Here is an 18,658-nt window from a genome sequence, read left to right as displayed (position 1 = left end):
TGGCTAAGAAGAGCATGACTCTGATCCCGGGAGTCATGAATTCAAGCCCCACACTGCATGTGGATATCACTAAAAAAGAAGCTTACTTTTTAAATGTCTTATTGCCCATGCCAAAGAATAAATGGAGAAATTGTGTATAAAAAAAAATGCACAATTGGGAAAAAAAAATTTCTAACTCAAAATTGAAGAAGGGATATGTAAGAGAAAATATTAAATGTCCAGTCAAGTCCACATTATATAGAAAGGAGTTCAGGAAATCAAAAGAATTAGAGATATATTTTTAATTATAAATCATTGCTAAGTAAACCTCTACCAAGTCAGAGATTGCTACCAGAATATTAGCATCCTGAGGACAGGGACTTGGGCCATCTAGTTCATTGCTATATACCTCGTACCTAAAGTGTTCTGTAAAAGATAGTTGAAATAAAGAGCAAAAGAAAAAAAAGAAAATGAGTTTTTTCCATCTCAGAGTCTATTTGATCCCACCAAGCTGTGAGGATTCTCTCATGTTTGTAACTTTTTCCTCATAACAACAAAAGATTGGCAACATCTCACATAGCTACCAATAGATGACTATTAAATAAATTATGGAACATGCATCTATTTTAAAAACTAGGTACATAACAATGTAGTATCTAGAGGAGTTTTTTTAAAAAATTAAATTGCAGAAGAATGTGCTAATACTTCTGTTTAAATGGGAGGGTTCGTGGGTATTGTATTAATTGCCAAGGCTGCTATAACAATATACCGCTGACTGAGTGGCTTAAACAACACAAGTGTATCTTCTCTCAGTTCTGGGGGCTAGAAGTCTGAGGTCAAGGTGTCAGCAGGATTGGTTTCTTCTGAGGCCTCTCTTCTTAGGAGGGGCATCTTTTTCCAATAACATATAGTCTTCCTTCTGTGTCATAATCTCCTAATTCTCTGTGTCTCAATCTCTAATGAGGACAATAACCGTATTATATTAGACTCACTCTAATGACTGAATTTTAACTTAATCACTTCCAACGCCTTGTCTTCAAATACGGTCACATTCTGAGATGTTGGTGGTTAGGGCTTCAACATATGAATTTGAGGGGAACACAGTTCAGCTCATAACAAGTATGTACACATGCCAACTCTTCAAAATGTATGTTTGCAATATGCGCAGTTTATTGTATATCACTCATACCTCAATAAATGTGTTTTTAAAAGGGAGAGGAAAAGAATATATGTTACCTTTTGTAGAAGAGGTGAGTGCATAGCAGATAGAGTTCAAAAATGGGACTTTTAATATATGTAAGTGTATTACTGACGAAAATCACATAAATACATACTGTTTAAACATTAAGATAGTAACTCCAAGCACACTGGGAGTTGGGGGGAACAGGTGTGAGCTGCCACATGAACCACATTCAGGCAGCTGTGGGCTGAGGTGAGTGGTCAGGCACAGGTACACAAAACTTCTCAAAAAACTCTTGCTCTCTATAGCAAGGTTTTCTGACCTAAGTTATGGAACTTATCTTTGTTCAGGATTGTTAGCCATAGCTTTGACTGTATCATTTCCCCATATTCATTTTGGGACTCTTTTACTGACTAAAATTTTGCTACTTTGTGGGGCGCCTGGGTGGCTCAGTCAGTTAAGCGTCCAACTTTGGCTCAGGTCATGATCTCGCAGTTTGTGAGTTCAAGCCCCGTGTCGGGCTCTGTGCTGTCAGTTCGGAGCCTAGAGCCTGCTTTGGATTCTGTGTCTCCTTCTCTCTCTGCCCCTCCTCCACTTGTGCTCTGTCTCTCTATCAAAAGTAAATAAATGTAAAAAAAATTTTTTTAAATAAATAAAAATAAAATTTTACTACTTTGTTTTTACTTTTCTTGTCCATATGCTCTTAACAATAAGAAAATAAAAAGGTTGTTTGATTTACTATTTGCTTTAATTGATTGCTCTTCCAGCTCTATCCAACCCTGTTATAGGAACAACTTTGAGCTTTGGTCTGAGTTTTTCTCCTTGAAGGTTATCACCTAAACATCCATTAGTCATTGGGGCGCCTGGGTGGCTCAGTCGGTTAAGCGTCCGACTTCCGCTCAGGTCATGATTTCACTGTCTGTGAGTTCGAGCCCCGCGTTGGGCTCTGTGCTGACAGCTCAGAGCCTGGAGCCTGCTTCAGATTCTGTGTCTCTGTCTCTCTCTGCCCCTCCGCCACTCATGCTCTGTCTCTCTCTGTCTCAGAAATAAATAAACATTAAAAAGAAATTTTAAAAAATCCATTAGTCATTAAGTTAAAAGATTTGAGGAATAATTTGGACATCTTACGATACTCAGGTACAAAAAATTGTTCTGAATATATATTTTCATAGGAAGATTTCTTAAATTAATGCATTTTGCCCAGTTCTTAAGAATGTTTTAAATTGAAACCATGGCATAATTGAATTTTATGAAAATAATACTGGTTTACATTTTTCATAATATAGAACTGTTTCCTGAGTCAATATGAGGGAGATTGTATAGACAATACTTTACAAAATGAGGTTCAAAATGCAATCTAAAGTCCACCTTTTTTTAATTCATTGCTGACCTGTTCTTAATATAATGGAGGACAGTAGGGGCGCCTGGTGGCTCAGTCAGTTAAGCGTCTGACTTTGGCTCAGGTCATGATCTCACGGTTTGTGGGTTCGAGCCCCGCGTCTGGCTCTGTGCTGACAGCTCAGAGCCTGGAGTTTTCTTTGGATTCTGTGTCTCCTTGTCTCTCTGCCCCTCCCCACCTCACACTGTCTCTCTCTATCTCTCTCTCTCTCTCAAAAATAATAATAATTAAAAAAAAAGAAGACAGTAAACAGCAATCCATATGGATATTACAGAAGATGACAGATAAAAATTTCTCTTGTGCTACAGTTGTTTCTTGTTTGTGGCACTTCCATGAGCCATATCCAGGTCCAGGAATCCAAATTTAGAGATGGTTTATGGGTCTGTCTTCTAGCCTCCATTTGAAGTCCTAATGTAAACTGTGGAGTTTGGTTAATAATAAATCAGCTATCAGCTTTGAGACCTTGAACAAAATAACTTCTCTGAGATTTCTGCTCAGTTAAGAGGGTTGTTATGAGGAATAAAAATACATACCTCTCCCATTATCAGTATTCTCCCCGCCGCCCCCCCCCCGCCACGAGAGTAGTACATTTGTTTCAGTTGATGAACCTACCTTGACACATCATTATCACCAATAATGGGGGAGGCTATGCGTGTGCAGAGGCGGTGGGGTATATCAGAAATCTCTGTACCTCTCAGTTTTGCTGTGAACCCAAAACTGCTCTAAAAAATGAAATTATTTTAAAAACATTTTTTAAATAATTTTTTAATATGAAATTTATTGTCAAATTGGTTTCCATACAACACCCAGTGCTCATCCCAACAGGTGCCCTCCTCAATGCCCATCACCCACTTTCCCCTCTCCATGCCCGCCATCAACCCTCAGTTGATTCTCAGTCTTTAAGAGTCTCTTATGGTAAAAACATATTATTATATGTACATGAAAAAACATATATCTATACATAGAGATAAAGACATCCATGGAGGGCTTGTAATGCATAGGTGCTCACTGAATGCTAGCTCCCGTTCCCACATGGTTCCTTCTTATACATGTCCTGCAGCCATGCTTGGTGTGGTCTGCCCATATGGGTGCTCTTACTTGATTAAAAAGTATAGGATTATTAAAAAAAAAAAAGCATATGATTGTCAAACTCTATTTTCAGAGAATGATGAGGAGCAGGAGGCATTGCCATCTCTGGATAAACCTGGCTGGTACTCCCAAGGGAACGCTGTCCACCTTTATGAACTTCTGAAGAAAATGACCGGCAAAAGTGAACCCAAGGTATTTTCTGATTGAGATGGAGTTCTTGATGCCCACTTACAGACATAAACCATTATAAATTAAAATATAATTCTAAATGCATTCAGCTTAGTTATCTAGGGGGAAATCATGTACCTCTGCCTATCTGTCAGTCTCTTATTTCTTCTGCTTAAACGAGCCCTTTCTTTGTTGATCTAGACTGGGTTTTCATCTCTAACGGAAAAGAGCAGAGATTCCAAGCAGGGAGCCACAGTTCTAGGGGATACACTGGATAAGTGTATGGGGTACCTGAGGAATGATACCCTATAACAGTTCTCAAAAAAATTTTGCAGTAAGTGAAATACAGCACAGACTAGCCTAAGGACCCACTTGCTTTTGATACTCTGGTCACATTGTTGATGTTGGACATTGGTGCATTTTTTACAGCAGAACCCTTTCTTCTGAAAAACGTTTACTGGACAGATCAGTGTGTAACTGAGACCTGCTCCATTGGCTCCCACTTTGCCATAAGCCCCTGGGAATTCTTGAGGGGTTTAGTAGACAGAGCATCCTGACTTGAAGGTTCTGGTTCATTTTCCCTTACTCTCGTTTCTCATGTGTAACTTGAGGGTTATGGATTAGATCAGTGGGGCAATGCCTCAGAATACCTGGGGAGCCTCCCAGAGTCCACCCGCCCCAACCCCCTGTCCAAGATTCTGTTTCGGCAGGTTTGGGTGGGTACCAGAAACTCCTGGGCAAGGGCTGTGATGTGTGCTCCTGTTAATCTAACCCACTGTAACAAGAACAGGTCATCTGTAATATGTCATCAGTTCTTCAATCCTGAGGGCAGGTTCATCTGCACACATATGGACTCTGACTTCTTCAGAAAATTGAATAAAATCAGTTAGCCTCTGCCTTTCTTCTACCTGCAAATGTATCGTGTAACTTCTTACAACAGACTGGTGTCCTGCAAACCAAATGCGGCCAGTTTACAGTCACCTGTGACGTTACTCAAGGATGTTTATGTAACTTTTGTCTTACTCTGATAGCTGTTGACGAATTTTTTTCTGCTTCCATGAAGTGAACACTTTCTTGCACAGTTCTCATCCCTCAAACAGAATTTGCTGTCTGACTTACAGGTCGTTTACTTTGGTGACAGCATGCATTCAGACATTTTCCCAGCCCGTCATTATAGTAACTGGGAGACAGTTCTCATTCTGGAAGAGCTCAGAGGGGACAGAGATGGGAAGCCTGAAGAATCAGAGCCTCTAGAGAAGAAAGGAAAATATGAGGTAAGGATTCCCTTCAGCTCTCTCCTGGAAAGAAAAACCTTTATGTCGATGTATCTTAGAAAGAGCTTGTTTGTGCCAAGAGTGATGAAATCTGTTGGCATTTATGGTGATCTTCTTGCCATCTCAGCTCTATTGTTTATTTTGTTGATAATTTTTAAATGATGCCAAGATGACCCTGACCATCTGTCTTCCTGGCCGTCTGCTCTCATCCAATGCTGTGACACCCTGGGTGATTTTGGCTGATGCTGAGATGGCTAGATCCAGACTCACTGTAGTCATACCCTATGTCTCTTCTGCTTGGTCATGAAAGTTCTTCTGCGCTTTCTTCATGAGTTTACGTTAACGAAACTGGTAACTCCTTTAGACTTATTCCTGAGCTGCCGAGAATAAACTTAGGTGAAGACTGGAGGTAAAGAAAAGTAAAATATGTCTAGAAAAGTAAAATAAATCTAGAAACGGAAAATAGTATAAAAAAGCAAAAAGGGGATACCTGGGTGGCTAAGTCGGTTAAGCATCTGAGGCCTGCTTCAGGCTCTGTGCTGACAGCTCAGAGCCTGGAGCCTGCTTCACATCCTGTGTCTCCTCTCTCTCTGCTCCTCTCCTGCTTACACTCTGACTCTCTCTCTCTCTCTGTCTCTCTCTCTCTCTCTCTCTCTCTCTCTTTCTCTCTCAAAAATAAATAAAAAAACATTAGTAAAAAACATTAATAGGGGCACCTGGGTGGCTCAGTCAGTTGAGCATCTGACTTGGGCTCAGGTCATGATCTTGCAGTTTGTGAGTTCAAGCCCATCGTGGGGCTCTGTGCTGACAGCTCAGAGCCTGGAGCCTGCTTCAGATTCTGTGTTTTCCTCTCTCTGTCCCTCCCCTGCTCATGCTCTGTCTCTGTCTCTTTCTTAAAGGTAAATAAACATTTTAAAAATTTTTAATGTTTTTAAATGTCATGTTTTTATGAGGTTTCCATTGAGTGCCATTTAGTCTTCAACATGACGTTGGAAGTTTTTTGGGCTGAGTTAAGAAGAGCTTTAAAGCAATCTTGCAGGAGGTGTAGGCCTTCTATCCTGAGTGACTTTGGAGGTTTTCACTAAAGAGAAATTAGGAGCTTTGGTTTCTTCAGAATGATTTGAGAATGCAGGTACTATGTTAAGAAAATGAAGAATCCATGGGAAAGTTTCCTCCAGCATTACAATAAACAGTAGCCCAATCTTTCCCCCACAGACCCCTTTCTTCTTGTTAATTAGTTACAAACACACCATAAACAAAGAGCTCATAATTGGCTTTTAGACAGGAAATAGTGAGTTTTATTTGAAGATTTGAAGGTTTTTTTGAAAATTTTACTTCATAAGACAAAATTGAAATAATGTTCCTTTCCTATCAAACTCTACCTCCCCAACCGACCCTGCCCCACTGAACATAGACAAGGAAGCAAGGAATGGGAAGGTTTGGCCTAGTGACGGGGTGAGGATAAAGCCCTCAGAAGGTTTCAGAGTTAGCCCTGAACTCTTTTTCCATCTCATGCTATTGAGGTTCCAGGAAAAGGGAGTTGTGGAAGATAGATTCCCTGTCCTGTTGGGGGCTGAGGCAGGTGTTTTGGTGCGGGATTCCCAGTTGTGGCCCAAAGCATTTTGTTGAAAACTCCCAAGTATCCTCGTACTCCTTGACTCCAAAGTTTTTCTGGTCATGCTGACACCACCAGTTTTGAAGCCGTATTTGTATTGACGGGCCCATTCTTAGTAGAGGTTTCAGGCCAACTTAGGAGTTTTATCTACTCTAAGGAAAATCCTCTTATCATACATCTTTCTGCTTATATTTAAAGGCAGATTTAAATTTTAATTTAAACACAATTATGTGGGTTTTTAAAAATTATCTTGTAACACAAATCTAGGAGCTTCTAAAAGACTTCTAAAAACTTCTAAAAGACTGCTTTCATATTTAAGTTCACCTGTATTCCTATTCACAGCACACTTCTTTCATCAGCACATCAAAGCCTGGTGTAAGCACAGCATGTCATGAGAATTCAGTTGCTTTCCTGCTTCCCTGTGAAGGAAACAAGAATATAGATACCCTCAATTGTTACAGGAGGAGGAAATCATCCATTAAGCATCACATGAGGGTTCATCTGTTGATTTCGTGATTATTAAGAAAAATGTAGTTTCATTTTCCTAATCAGATGTCAAACACAACATATGTAACACGCAGTCTTTTATTAAGTACAAAGCCTGAATGCAAAAGGATTTAGTTTCTTATTTCTAGTTAACTTTATTCAGCGTAAGTAAACTTTTCACAGTATAATTTAAAAACAAATCAACAAGATCACTCAGGATTGATGCACTCACTGAACCAAAACATTAACATTTACTATATTCTGTGGAGATTAGCATTTTGTTTCACTTAGGCTTGAATTCAGTTTCTTAGATATTTACAGTAATTTCTACCCTAGATAAAACCATCTGGAATGTGAAGATTTTACTTCCCTTCATTTGTGACAACAAGCTCAAGATAAGGACAGAGAACATCTCAAATGGCACTTCAAAGGCTTAGATAAGCAAGGCTTTTTCAAAGGTGCTTTTTTTTTTTTTAATGTTTGTTTATTTTAGAGAGAGAGAGCATGCGAGCCTACATGATCAGGGGAGGGTCAGAGAGAGAGGGAGACACCGTGAGATCATGACCTGAGCTGAAGTCAGAGACTCAACTGACTGAGCCCTATAAAAAACTTTTTCTAGAATCTTATTGCATCTGTTGATTTTCTAGTGCACTATATTGGAGCATGGCAGATAAGGAAAAATGGCCCATTTTAATGATTAAAGTAAATCCAGTTAAGGAGACTAGGGGAAAATAATTTGTTTTTGTTCATCTTTGTTTCCAGAAATAAATCAAAAGTCACTTCATTAATCTTGCAATTACTTAGTCTTAATTTCATAAGATTAGCCTCCAAAGGGAGCTCTCCTCTTTAGCTTCCTGCATTACTGTTCTCATCTGTTTCTTCATTTTAATTCCAAACAAATGAAAATATATTCTTCAGCTTTTTAGAATAACATATTATGAAATTTAGGTGCCAAAACAATTCATTTTAATGATGAAAATTCTCAACAAATAAGAAGGGGCCACCCTTTTATTAGAGAAAGGCTATCCGACAAAAAAACCCAGTGAGAATATAATGTATAATGGAAAACTTTAATGGGGAAAAAAGCCATACTTAATGGAGACACATGCTCTTTAAGGTTCTGAGCTAGACAAAGGATATCTGTTATTAATTATATTGTGTAACAGAGCTGGCCAAAACCACAAGAAGAGAAAAAAAAATACAAATTAGGATTAGAAGACACCAAATTGTGATTATTTCAGAGTTATATGGTCATTAGCATAGAAGACCATAGGGAATCAACAAACTATTATAACTATGAATAGAGTTGTCAAAATGCTGGATCCAAATCAGCATTCAAAAATCAATAGCTTTTCTATGTACCCTCAGTAACCACTTAACAAAGTATAATGAGAAATCATTTAAAAAGCAATGAAAATGAATCACTATGTAGGAATTAACTTAATACATCCCATAAGACTTAACAGAGAAATTTTTAAGTCTTTAGTAAGGATTCTGGATTCCTTTAGTAAGGAATCAAAAGTACAGATTTCTAGTTATAAAATAAATAAGTCTTGGGGACTTAATGTACAGTGTGGTAACTATAGTTAATAATATTGTATTGCATATTTGAAAGTTGCTAGGATAGTAGATTTTTAAAGTTCTAATCACACACAAAAAAATCTTTGTAATGATGTATAGACTTACTGTGATCAATTTGTAATGTACACAAATATGGAATTATTATGTTCTGCATCTAAAACTAATATAATGTTATATGTCAGTTATACCTCAATTTAAAACAAGATTCTAAATACAGATGAACAAAGGGGAGAGATATACCATATTTTAAGATTATATTGACCTATTTTCCTTTATTTATAGTCAATGTAATGTTACGCAAAATCCCAGGAGGATTTTGAGTGGCCCTTCACAAACTGATTCTGCATTTAGGCAGAAAACTGAAAACCCACAATTAGCTAAGACAATTTCATTAAAAAAGGATAATAGAGGGAAGGAATTTCATCCTATCAGATACTAACCATGTTTGGAAGCTACAGTAATTTTTTAGTATAGTACTAATAACAAACTAAAAAGGTCAGTGAACAGAGAAAGAAGAACCCAGACAAAGGCCCTCTATCACAAGTTACTATGTAAATGTGATATATGTTAGAGGATTATCAATCAGCAGGAAAAGATAGATGGTTCACTAAGTAGCACTGAATAAGTAGACTCAATATATGGAGAAAAATGAGTCCCTTTTCCCCCCTGATGTAAATTCCGAATGGATTATAGATCTGAAAATAAGAAATAGATTTGTAAAATTAATTGAAGAAAATTTATGAAAATATTTTTGTGGCCTCAGAGTGGGGAAGAATTTCTCAAGTTAGAATCCAGATGGTGGTGATGGACAAAGATGAACAAAGATGAAGCCAGGGTGTCCAGCTGGCTCAGTCAGTAGTGCATGCAACTCTTGATCATGGGATTATAAATTCAAGTCCCATCTTGGGTGTAGAGATTACTTTAAAAAAAAAAAAAAATCCAGAGAGGCAACAATAAGTAGAAAAAATGACAACTTTGTATCAATATTGAATATTTTTGTTCTGGGCACCTGGGTGGCTTAGTTGGCTGAACATCTGACTCTTGATTTTGGCTCAGGTCATGATTTCACAGTTAGTGGGATTGAGCCCCATGTTGGGCTCTGTGCTGACAATGCAGAGCCTGCTTGGGATCCTCACTCTCCCTCTCTCTTTGCCCCTCCCCCACTCTTTTTCTCTCAAAATACATAAATAAACTTCTAAAAAATTAATAAATACTTTTGTTCAAGACCCCTGGAATAGTGTTAACCAGGGAGCAAAAGATAGGGAAAAGGGTCTCACAGCATCCATTTAGGTGGGAATTTATGAAATTGCCCTTTTATGTATGTCAAAAGTAGTTGAATATCAGCACTTTCCTGTGGTTGAACCTGATAAAACCAACAGTGAATTCAGATCTAGTCAAGTAGGAAATTGGTATCCAGCAGCTGACTGCAGGGGAAAGCTTACATAGGAGGAGATACCTATTCTCCCTCGTAATCCATGAAGCACACATTAAAACAATGGTGATATTGATACCACCTGAAAACATTCAAATTGATAAAACTGAGTCTGCATTGTTAAACTGATTTACTAATAAAATAGTCTGAACTACACTTCTATGAGTTAGATTAAGAAAACATAAAGCGGGACCAGTATTCTTCACTAAAGCTTCACTTCATTACATTTGACAATTCTGTACTAGAATGAAAATAAATTTTAATCTTGTTTTAGTAAACAGTTATTTGGCGTTTGAGTCGTAAACACTGTTTTATTAAGAATTATGCCTGGATAGGGGGGAACCTCAGCGGCTCAGCCAGTTAAGCATCCACTCCTGATTTCGGTTCAGGCCATGATCCCAGGGTTGTGAGATTGAGCCCTGCTTGGGATTTGCTCTCCCTCTCTGCCCCTCTCCCACTCATGTGTGCACAAGTGCACATGCGCTTTCTCTCTCTTAAATTAAAAAAAAAGAAAGAAAAAGAATCATGCCTGGAATATAACCACTACCCTTTAGAAATTCTCAAAACGAAGAGTTTATCTGTGGTAGGACCTAGGAGTACATCTAAGAGACCTACTTATCTCTCAGTACTTCCATCGGGTAACTAAAAAATGAAAGATATTTGTTAGAAAGAACTGATAATTTGAAACTTTGTATCAGTTTATTGGCTTTATGTTCCAGATACATTGAAAACAATGAATAATAATTGTGTCCTCATTCTCTTCTAAAAAAACCTTCCCCCCAAAATAAATACCAAATAAGAAAATTAGACCAAGTTGTTTTTTAACTATTTACTAGACAAAATAATAATAAAATTAGGGAGTTAATCATGGAGAAAAAAATTTACCCTTCTAGATTGCTGTGTTTGGGATAGTTTTTAGATTAAAACCAACAGACTATTTTTTTAAGCCAATTCTCACTTAAGATGAATGATATTTCATAATAAAGAAATATTCCTTTTCCACAAATGTGGTATACCTAAAGCCTATTTGCCATGTAATGCAAATGTTATTTAATCTTGGCGATTTGTGTATTTTTGAGTTTTATGTATAGTGATAGTAAATATTTGAATATCACTGCTTTGAAAAAATTTTCCCTTTTAGTCTCATAAAAGATACAATGAGTTTGGAGTTACATTCTTTCAAAATCCTTTCTATGAGATACGTTAAGCTGGTTAGGTTCCCCTCCCCCGCCGCCCACCCCAAGGGGCTCTTTTGCAGTTAGTCTTGCCAATAAAAATAAGTTATGAGTTAGAGGAAACTGGTTATATTCATGACTTTTTGTCCTTCTTTAAAACTTCTTACTTTTCCATTGTGATCGGTGACCTGACATGATTATTCATACACTGTTTTTCATTTTCGAGACTATAAATGAATCATTTCTAATTCATGGAAGTATGGAGAGAGAAATCCAATGTAACTTAGTTTACATATGTATAACACTCTTGCCTATATAGGTACATCCTTAATTAAATCACCTCACTGTAATTGGTAGTTCTGTGTATGTGTTTACATATACTACACTTACTTCAGAGCAGTACTCAAAATTTTTATCACAAGTGTCAAACATAAGAGCTTATTGGATTAGCTCTTAATAAGATCTTAGTAAGATCACTCATTATTAAAGTCTAACACCATTCTCTTGTTCAGCACATACATACACTGAGTTTTTAATTTACACAAGCCTCTCTGTTAAGAATATCCAGAAACTTGTGGTTGAGTTACACACAGTTCCTTTTTACAGAGTGTATTACAGTCCAAGGATAGAGGAGAAGGGAAGCTTGAATATGCAAATAAAACATAACTGTCTGGAGGGAATACAAGTTATAAAAGAGTTTCAGACAACGAAGGATGCATACTTCATTGAGGAAGATTACAGAAAACTTCATAAAGAATGTAGAATTTGAGGTAGACATTAAAGCCTCAGTATATTTTCAATTGATGGAAATAGTAACATATTCTTGGCTCAGGAAATAATGAGTGAATGTATGGCAATTGTACAGGCTACAGTGCACGGTCTTGTCCATAAAATAGCAAATTGTGTAGATGTGTCAGCCAGAGAAACAGTTTTGAAGGTGGAGGCTAACAGGATTGAAGCTTTCATGTAGCTGTGTAAGGGCGGACTTGGGTGGTGGGACAGGTGATAAGCCTGGTGCTTCTGGAAGGGGTTGGGACTCGAAACATAGCTACTTTTCAAACACAGGCAACTGGAAATAATGGATTTTATCCATATAAAAATGGAAGTCAAGAGAAAGAGCTGGTTTTGTGAGGAGAAAGATATGACTGATTTCATGTTATATCTTATTTCCTTGAAGTATTTGGAGGAGATCAAACTGGCTTGGGAGATAGGTCGGGACTAGTGAAGAAAATTGGGATATAGATAAATGTCCAAGGGAGACTAGAGAAAGGAGAAGAGGCTAGAAACTTGATGAGAACACTTACCAGTAAAGGATGATACCTACAAGATATAAAGCTCAAACAAAAATAGGAGTGCTCCTTGTTGATATGTTCAAGAATGGAATGATTCTTTTGATTAGTTGTATATATATATATGTGTGTGTGTATATATATTTGTGTATATCATATATATATAATAATATATATTGTGTATATATATATATACATTTTTTTTCCTGGCTTATACACAACAAACATTTATTTCTCATAGTTCTGGAGGTTGTTAAGCTCAAGATGATGGTGCTAGCCAATTTGGTATCTGGTGAAGATCTACTTCCTCATAGACCATCATCTTTCCACTGTACCCTCACATGCCAGAAGAGGGAAGATAGCTTGTTTTGTAAGAGCTTTAATCCCATTCATGAGGGCTCCACCCTCATGAGCTAAGCAACCTCCCAAAGGCCTCACCTCCTAATACCATCACCTTGGGGGTTAAGACTTCAACATCTGAATTTTGGGGAGGCACAGACATTTAGACCATAACAGCACCAATATTACATTAAGCCAGAAAGGGTAGATAAATCTGTTTTCCTGTTTTCATAGGAATAGGGAACAGCCTACATTTTACCACTCTGTGTTTGCAGAACCATTATCTACATACAGTATACGTGATGCGAATCATCTCTTTTCAGATTCATTATTTTGGAAAAGATAGTGAACTAAATAATGAATCTTACTACTTTATGAATTGCTTAATAAACATTGGGAAATTCAAATACACCTTAAATGTATATACAGAATCAAGGATATTCATACTCTATACTGCTTTTAAATATCTTTGGTGAAATCCAAATAGGTTCTTGCTGACTGCTTTCTAAACATCATCATTTGAAAACATTCTCATCTTCATCAAATGAGTTACAGCACAAAGAATTATGAATCTAGAGGCATGATTTAAGACTCTGTGGTGTTCCAAAATGAAATTTTCATCAGAAAATGATGAGATTTTATAATCCAGATTATATGGATACAGTGGGATTTTTTACAGTTTTAACTTTATCCATAAAACACTGAGGAGTATTTTTTTAATAATCTTTTATTTAGTCTACAATTGTTACGTCCCTGCTCTGACCCAGACACCAAGCCTTAAAGTTACACTAATACATAAGGAAGTTCCTAACCTTAGGTACTTCATTATCTGTCAAAGGTGGAAAGTAAATAGTATGATAAATAAAGGTAGCATGAGAAGTCGTATATTAGGGATAAACTAAGGAAAATGGAAGACCTAAACTAACCTGAGGGTGGGAGGTCAAGGAAAATGTCCTGGGTGGCATCCAGGTCAGATCCCAAAGGATGAGAAAAAGGGTTCCCAAACAAAACCAGGGGAAGATACTTGTACCAGGGGAGGCAAGAACTTCTAAGCTTGGTTTCCCTTTTTAGGTAGTATACAGTTTAGTTAAAGGTAAACAACTGAAATTCCTAGAGTTTTTTATTTTGATTTACTCAATGGAGGAACAACTTATGACATTGAAAATTAATTATTTTTTTCATTGTTCTGTTCTCTTGTTTCAGGGACCAAAGGCAAAGCCTCTAAATACGTTATCTAAAAAATGGGGCTCTTTTTTTATTGATTCAGTTTCAGGACTGGAAAATACGGAAGACTCATTATTTTATACATGGTCTTGTAAGAGAATCAGTACTTACAGCACTATTGCAATTCCAAGTATTGAAGCAATAGCAGGTAAGCAGGAAAATACTTATAAAGCTTTAGCTGTTACTAGATATTAATGACTGTAAGTACTAGATTTCTTGCCTTCAAAAGAAGAAAATTTTCCCATGGTATTTATTTTTCTTGGGATACACCTAGTTATGGCAACCTAGGGAATTAGGACCTGCCTATCTCCTGGGGCCACCCATAAAAGCTGGACCTTTTTTTTTTAAGTCTGCTTGGAGTCATAGGATAAAAGGAAAAATTGCCAGGACAGGATGCTAAAGGCCAAGTAAGATGAACCTGACTTTGGGAGCCCCCTTTCCCTCACTGTTGGCTAGTTCTAGAGACGGCACCAGAGAACGTGAGTGGGCCTTTCATTAGCTGAAGCTAATGAGCCTTCAGGGACAGGAAGTAGAAGGTAGGGTCTACAAGAGGAGAGGTGGGCCTGATAGGCTCTCTTAATCTGCATGGAGACCCTGAATTTACCTTAAAGATAACTGAAGCTCAGGGGCACCTGGGTGGCTCAGTCAGTTAAGCGTCCAACTTCAGCTCAGGTCACGATCTCACAGTTCGTGGGTTCAAGCCCCGCGTCGGGCTCTGTGTTGACAGCTCAGAGCCTGGAGCCTGCTTCAGATTCTGTGTCTTCCTCTCTCTCTGCCCCCCCCTGCTCACACTCTGTGTCTCTCTATCTCTCAATAATAAACATTAAAAAAACATTAAAAAAAAAAAAAAGATAACTGAAGCTCAGTGTTATTAGATCAGCTAAGTCCCTAAAACTGGATTGAGAATATTCTCTTTTGAGGAAGGTAACATCATTCTAGGACTCAAATTTTTTCTAAAAGCATCATTATAAGGTTCAGCACATAATGAAAAATAGCCAGCCTGACCCCTGTTAGAAGACTGAAGATGCAAGAAGGAATATACAGCAACAAAGGGACAGATATGTGAATCAATTAAATGAACATTTACTATTGGAACAATTTTTAAAAAAAGTCCTAAGACATTTAAAGAAAGAATTTTAAAACATGCTGTCAATGGCAGTGGGACAGCTGGAATTAAAATGTTCTAACGTCCTTGTATTATATGGTAAGGCATAAGAGTATATTAGGTATTGATAACATACAAAATGTATGTGTAATCTCTAAGATAACTACCAAAGAAACTGTAATGAGATATATACTGAGCTAATTATGTAAAATAACTTAAAATCTAAAGGAAAACAAAAATAGGAAGAAAAGAGAGTATGAAAAAGGAACAATACAAATGGAGAGTATTCACTAAGATGATGAGTTTAAAGCTAAGTAATAGTATTAAGTATGGATGGCAAAATTCTCCGGTTAAAGGCCTGAATGAAATAACAAAACCAACTCTGAGCTGTTCATAAAAGACATCTCTGAAATATGAGGACACAGTTTGAATATCAGAAGATGGTGACAGATAATACCGTGTTAATCATAATCAAGAGTTAGATATATTAATGTGAAACAAAGTAGACATTAAGGGAAAAATCCATTATTAACACAAAAGAGAATTACTTCATAATAGTAAATTCTGTTTTCAGAAATATATATCTGAAGTATGAGATATTCACCAGGGTCCTTCTTCTCTCTGAGGGCAGAACTTAATCCTTCCCTGTTTTCTTAAAACTGAGAAACTGCTGAAAAATCCACTCTGCTTTGCAGAGGTATATGCTTATGCTTGCTTATTAGTTTCCTTGAGTTGCCCTCAGAATTTGCCAATGGGCCTGAGGAGCAAACCAGTAGACTCCAGTTCTCCAGCCATTCCTTCACAGCAGATTCCTAGCCCCCCGGTTTCCATTCCTTCACAGTATATTCCTAGCCCCTCGGTTTCTGACTGCAGCCCTTCAAGACTGCCAAAAGCTCTACGAGTTTTTCTGCTGCTAGCAACTGCACTTGCTCCCAGCAGGAATTCAGGGACCTAAAGGAAAAAAGCTGTGGCTGAATGTCAGCTAACTCTCTGCTTGTTACACCTTCCCAGGAAATGGGTCCTCAGGTCTTAGTTGACTGTCCAGTTTATATGGATGTTTATATTCTATCCATCTTTCCTAGTTGTCCTACCTCTAGTTTAAAAGTGAAGTCTGCTTCAGTTTTTTGTTTGTTTGTTTGTTTGTTTTTGAACCTTAGCTTCTTCTTTTTTAAATTGGGGATAATACCAGGCTGCATTTCTTCCCTCACAGGATAGACGTGAGAAACAGTAAAGCAAGATGTTTATTTTATTTCAAAGTGATTCAAATTTATAGTGAGAGAATGAAGTAATGTGATACTGGAAGCCAATGAATTAGTATATAGTACCTGGATGGAAACTGGTTCAATGGGATATGGTTATGAAATAGTAAGAAAGTAAAAAAAAAAAAAGTGAATCTTCATTATTCTAGGATTTAAATAGTTCTCCAAAGAATTGGAAAATAACCCCCTCTCTGTCTTCTACGGTAATAACCTCTCCTTAAAGAAGCAGTAACATTAGTGCATCTGCTTTTTCATTTTCCAAGAGCTTTCTTCCACAGCACCCCGGGAAAAAACTTGGTACAGGGCCTGTCTTCTAACTTTCCTCAGGAGAAAATATTAAGAAGGACTTAACAACAGCCAAACAAAGCTAGGCAGTGTTCCTTCTTCCCAATCTCTAGCATTAGTTTTTTCCTCATAAGGGTTATTAACTACTTGGGCCTTGATGATTCTCACTGGCACTTAATGTAAAGTATGATTTTTATGCTAGTGTCATTTTCAGAATAGTACTTCCAAATGATGTTTTACTTGTGAAATTTGTAAAATAAGGATTATCGCCTAGTATGTGCCCATGGAATGAGTATTGTAACATGGCATATGTCATAATATTTCACTTGTAATATTTCTAGTTATGTTTCCTTGGAAGAAATTGGGGAAGAAGATATCTGAAGTCTAGCTTTTGAGAAACTTCTATGTAGATGTCACAATGTCTCACCATCAATAAAATGTGCATTTTATGTTCTCTCTCCCAGTTTCCCTTCTGGCTGTGTGTGTAATGCTTATGTGGCGAAAGTTGCCACATTGTGTGCATTACAATCCTTATTTATCTAAGCATTCAAAGATTCCTCTTAGTAATTCTCTTATTACTAAGGGCCATGAAGATTATTAGTTCCCACTTACCTGTTACATGATGCTCTGAGTAGGGCCTGAGAGAGTTTTAAATTTCAGAATAAAAAATCAGATGAGCATTCCTGTTTTATGTGCTAACTTTTGTACAGAGAATGTTATATATAGTTAGATCTCTGAGGATGATTTATAATACATCTAAATGTATTTTGACTTAAATTTTATAAAGAAAGATATCTATATGTTAGCTGCAACCTATCCAGGTGACAGAAGAAATTAAAATCATGAAGCTAAAAAATGAGTTTTGATTTGTTTATGTTTATGAACAGCCTTTTAAGATCTGCAGAATAATAATAATACTGTTTTTTTCCCCAGAATTACCCCTGGACTACAAATTTTCAAGGTTCTCTTCAAGCAATTCAAAAACAGCTGGCTACTATCCAAACCCTCCATCGATCTTATCAAATAATGAGACACTGACAGCCAAATAAACTGTCTTTACTGAAAAATGAAGTGAAGAACCATATATGCAGCAAATATACTGTAAAAATGTTAATTTTTGAAAAATACTGTAAAATGCTTTCTAGGAACAAATTCCTAATGATAACTAACCAAGAATTAGATGCTTTTCCATAAGTCTCCTTTCTGTATAGATCATCTTGATGCCCAACAACTCTCATTATGTTAAAATCTCAGTGTCTTAGAATGGAAAGGAACCTTATTAATATTTTCTATACCAGTAATTCTGAGATTACGATTCACCTGGGCGTGTGTGTGTGTGTGTGTGTATTTATACACACACACACACACACACACACACACTTGTACATACACATATACATACACATATTTACATATATGCCTAGACCAATGGTTCTCAAAGTGTTGTCCCCAAACCACTAACATAGCATCACCTGAGAATTTGATAGAAATACAGATTTGCAGGCCCCACCCCAGACCTGCAGAATCAAACTCTGGGAATGTATCCCAGCAACGTGTGTTTAATATTAGTGTGATTCATATACTAAAGTTCAAAAATCACTAGCTAGACCATAACCTCCAGATTGGTTTAATTGGTCTGGGAATAGAGATGAGCACTGATGTCTTTTACTTGCCCCAGGAAAAGGTAGCCAGAATTGGGAACAACTGAACTATATCTGTTTCTTCCATCTATAGCTAAGAACGCTGAGTCCAGTGAGAATAAATGATTTTTCCAAGCTA

General features: G+C 37.1%; 1 protein-coding gene across 2 annotated transcripts in view; it reads left to right on the top strand.

Moving 5' to 3' along the window:
* Positions 1-18,658, top strand: part of NT5DC1 (5'-nucleotidase domain containing 1) — a 138,606-nt gene extending 119,948 nt beyond the window's left edge. For both annotated transcript variants that reach the window (XM_019438941.2, XM_019438940.2), the window contains exons 9-12: positions 3,721-3,839; positions 4,937-5,089; positions 14,210-14,378; positions 17,813-18,658. In XM_019438941.2, the coding sequence (XP_019294486.1) occupies positions 3,721-3,839; positions 4,937-5,089; positions 14,210-14,378; positions 17,813-17,928 (557 nt within the window). In that variant the 3' untranslated portion in view covers positions 17,929-18,658. The remainder of the gene's footprint in view (positions 1-3,720; positions 3,840-4,936; positions 5,090-14,209; positions 14,379-17,812) is intronic.

The sequence above is a fragment of the Panthera pardus genome, unplaced genomic scaffold (assembly GCF_024362965.1).
Source record: "Panthera pardus isolate Hobbes unplaced genomic scaffold, ASM2436296v1 HiC_scaffold_17, whole genome shotgun sequence".
NCBI classification, from domain to species: domain Eukaryota; kingdom Metazoa; phylum Chordata; class Mammalia; order Carnivora; family Felidae; genus Panthera; species Panthera pardus.
Note: the sequence above shows the minus strand (reverse complement) of the source record. Positions and strands in the feature narration are given on the sequence as shown.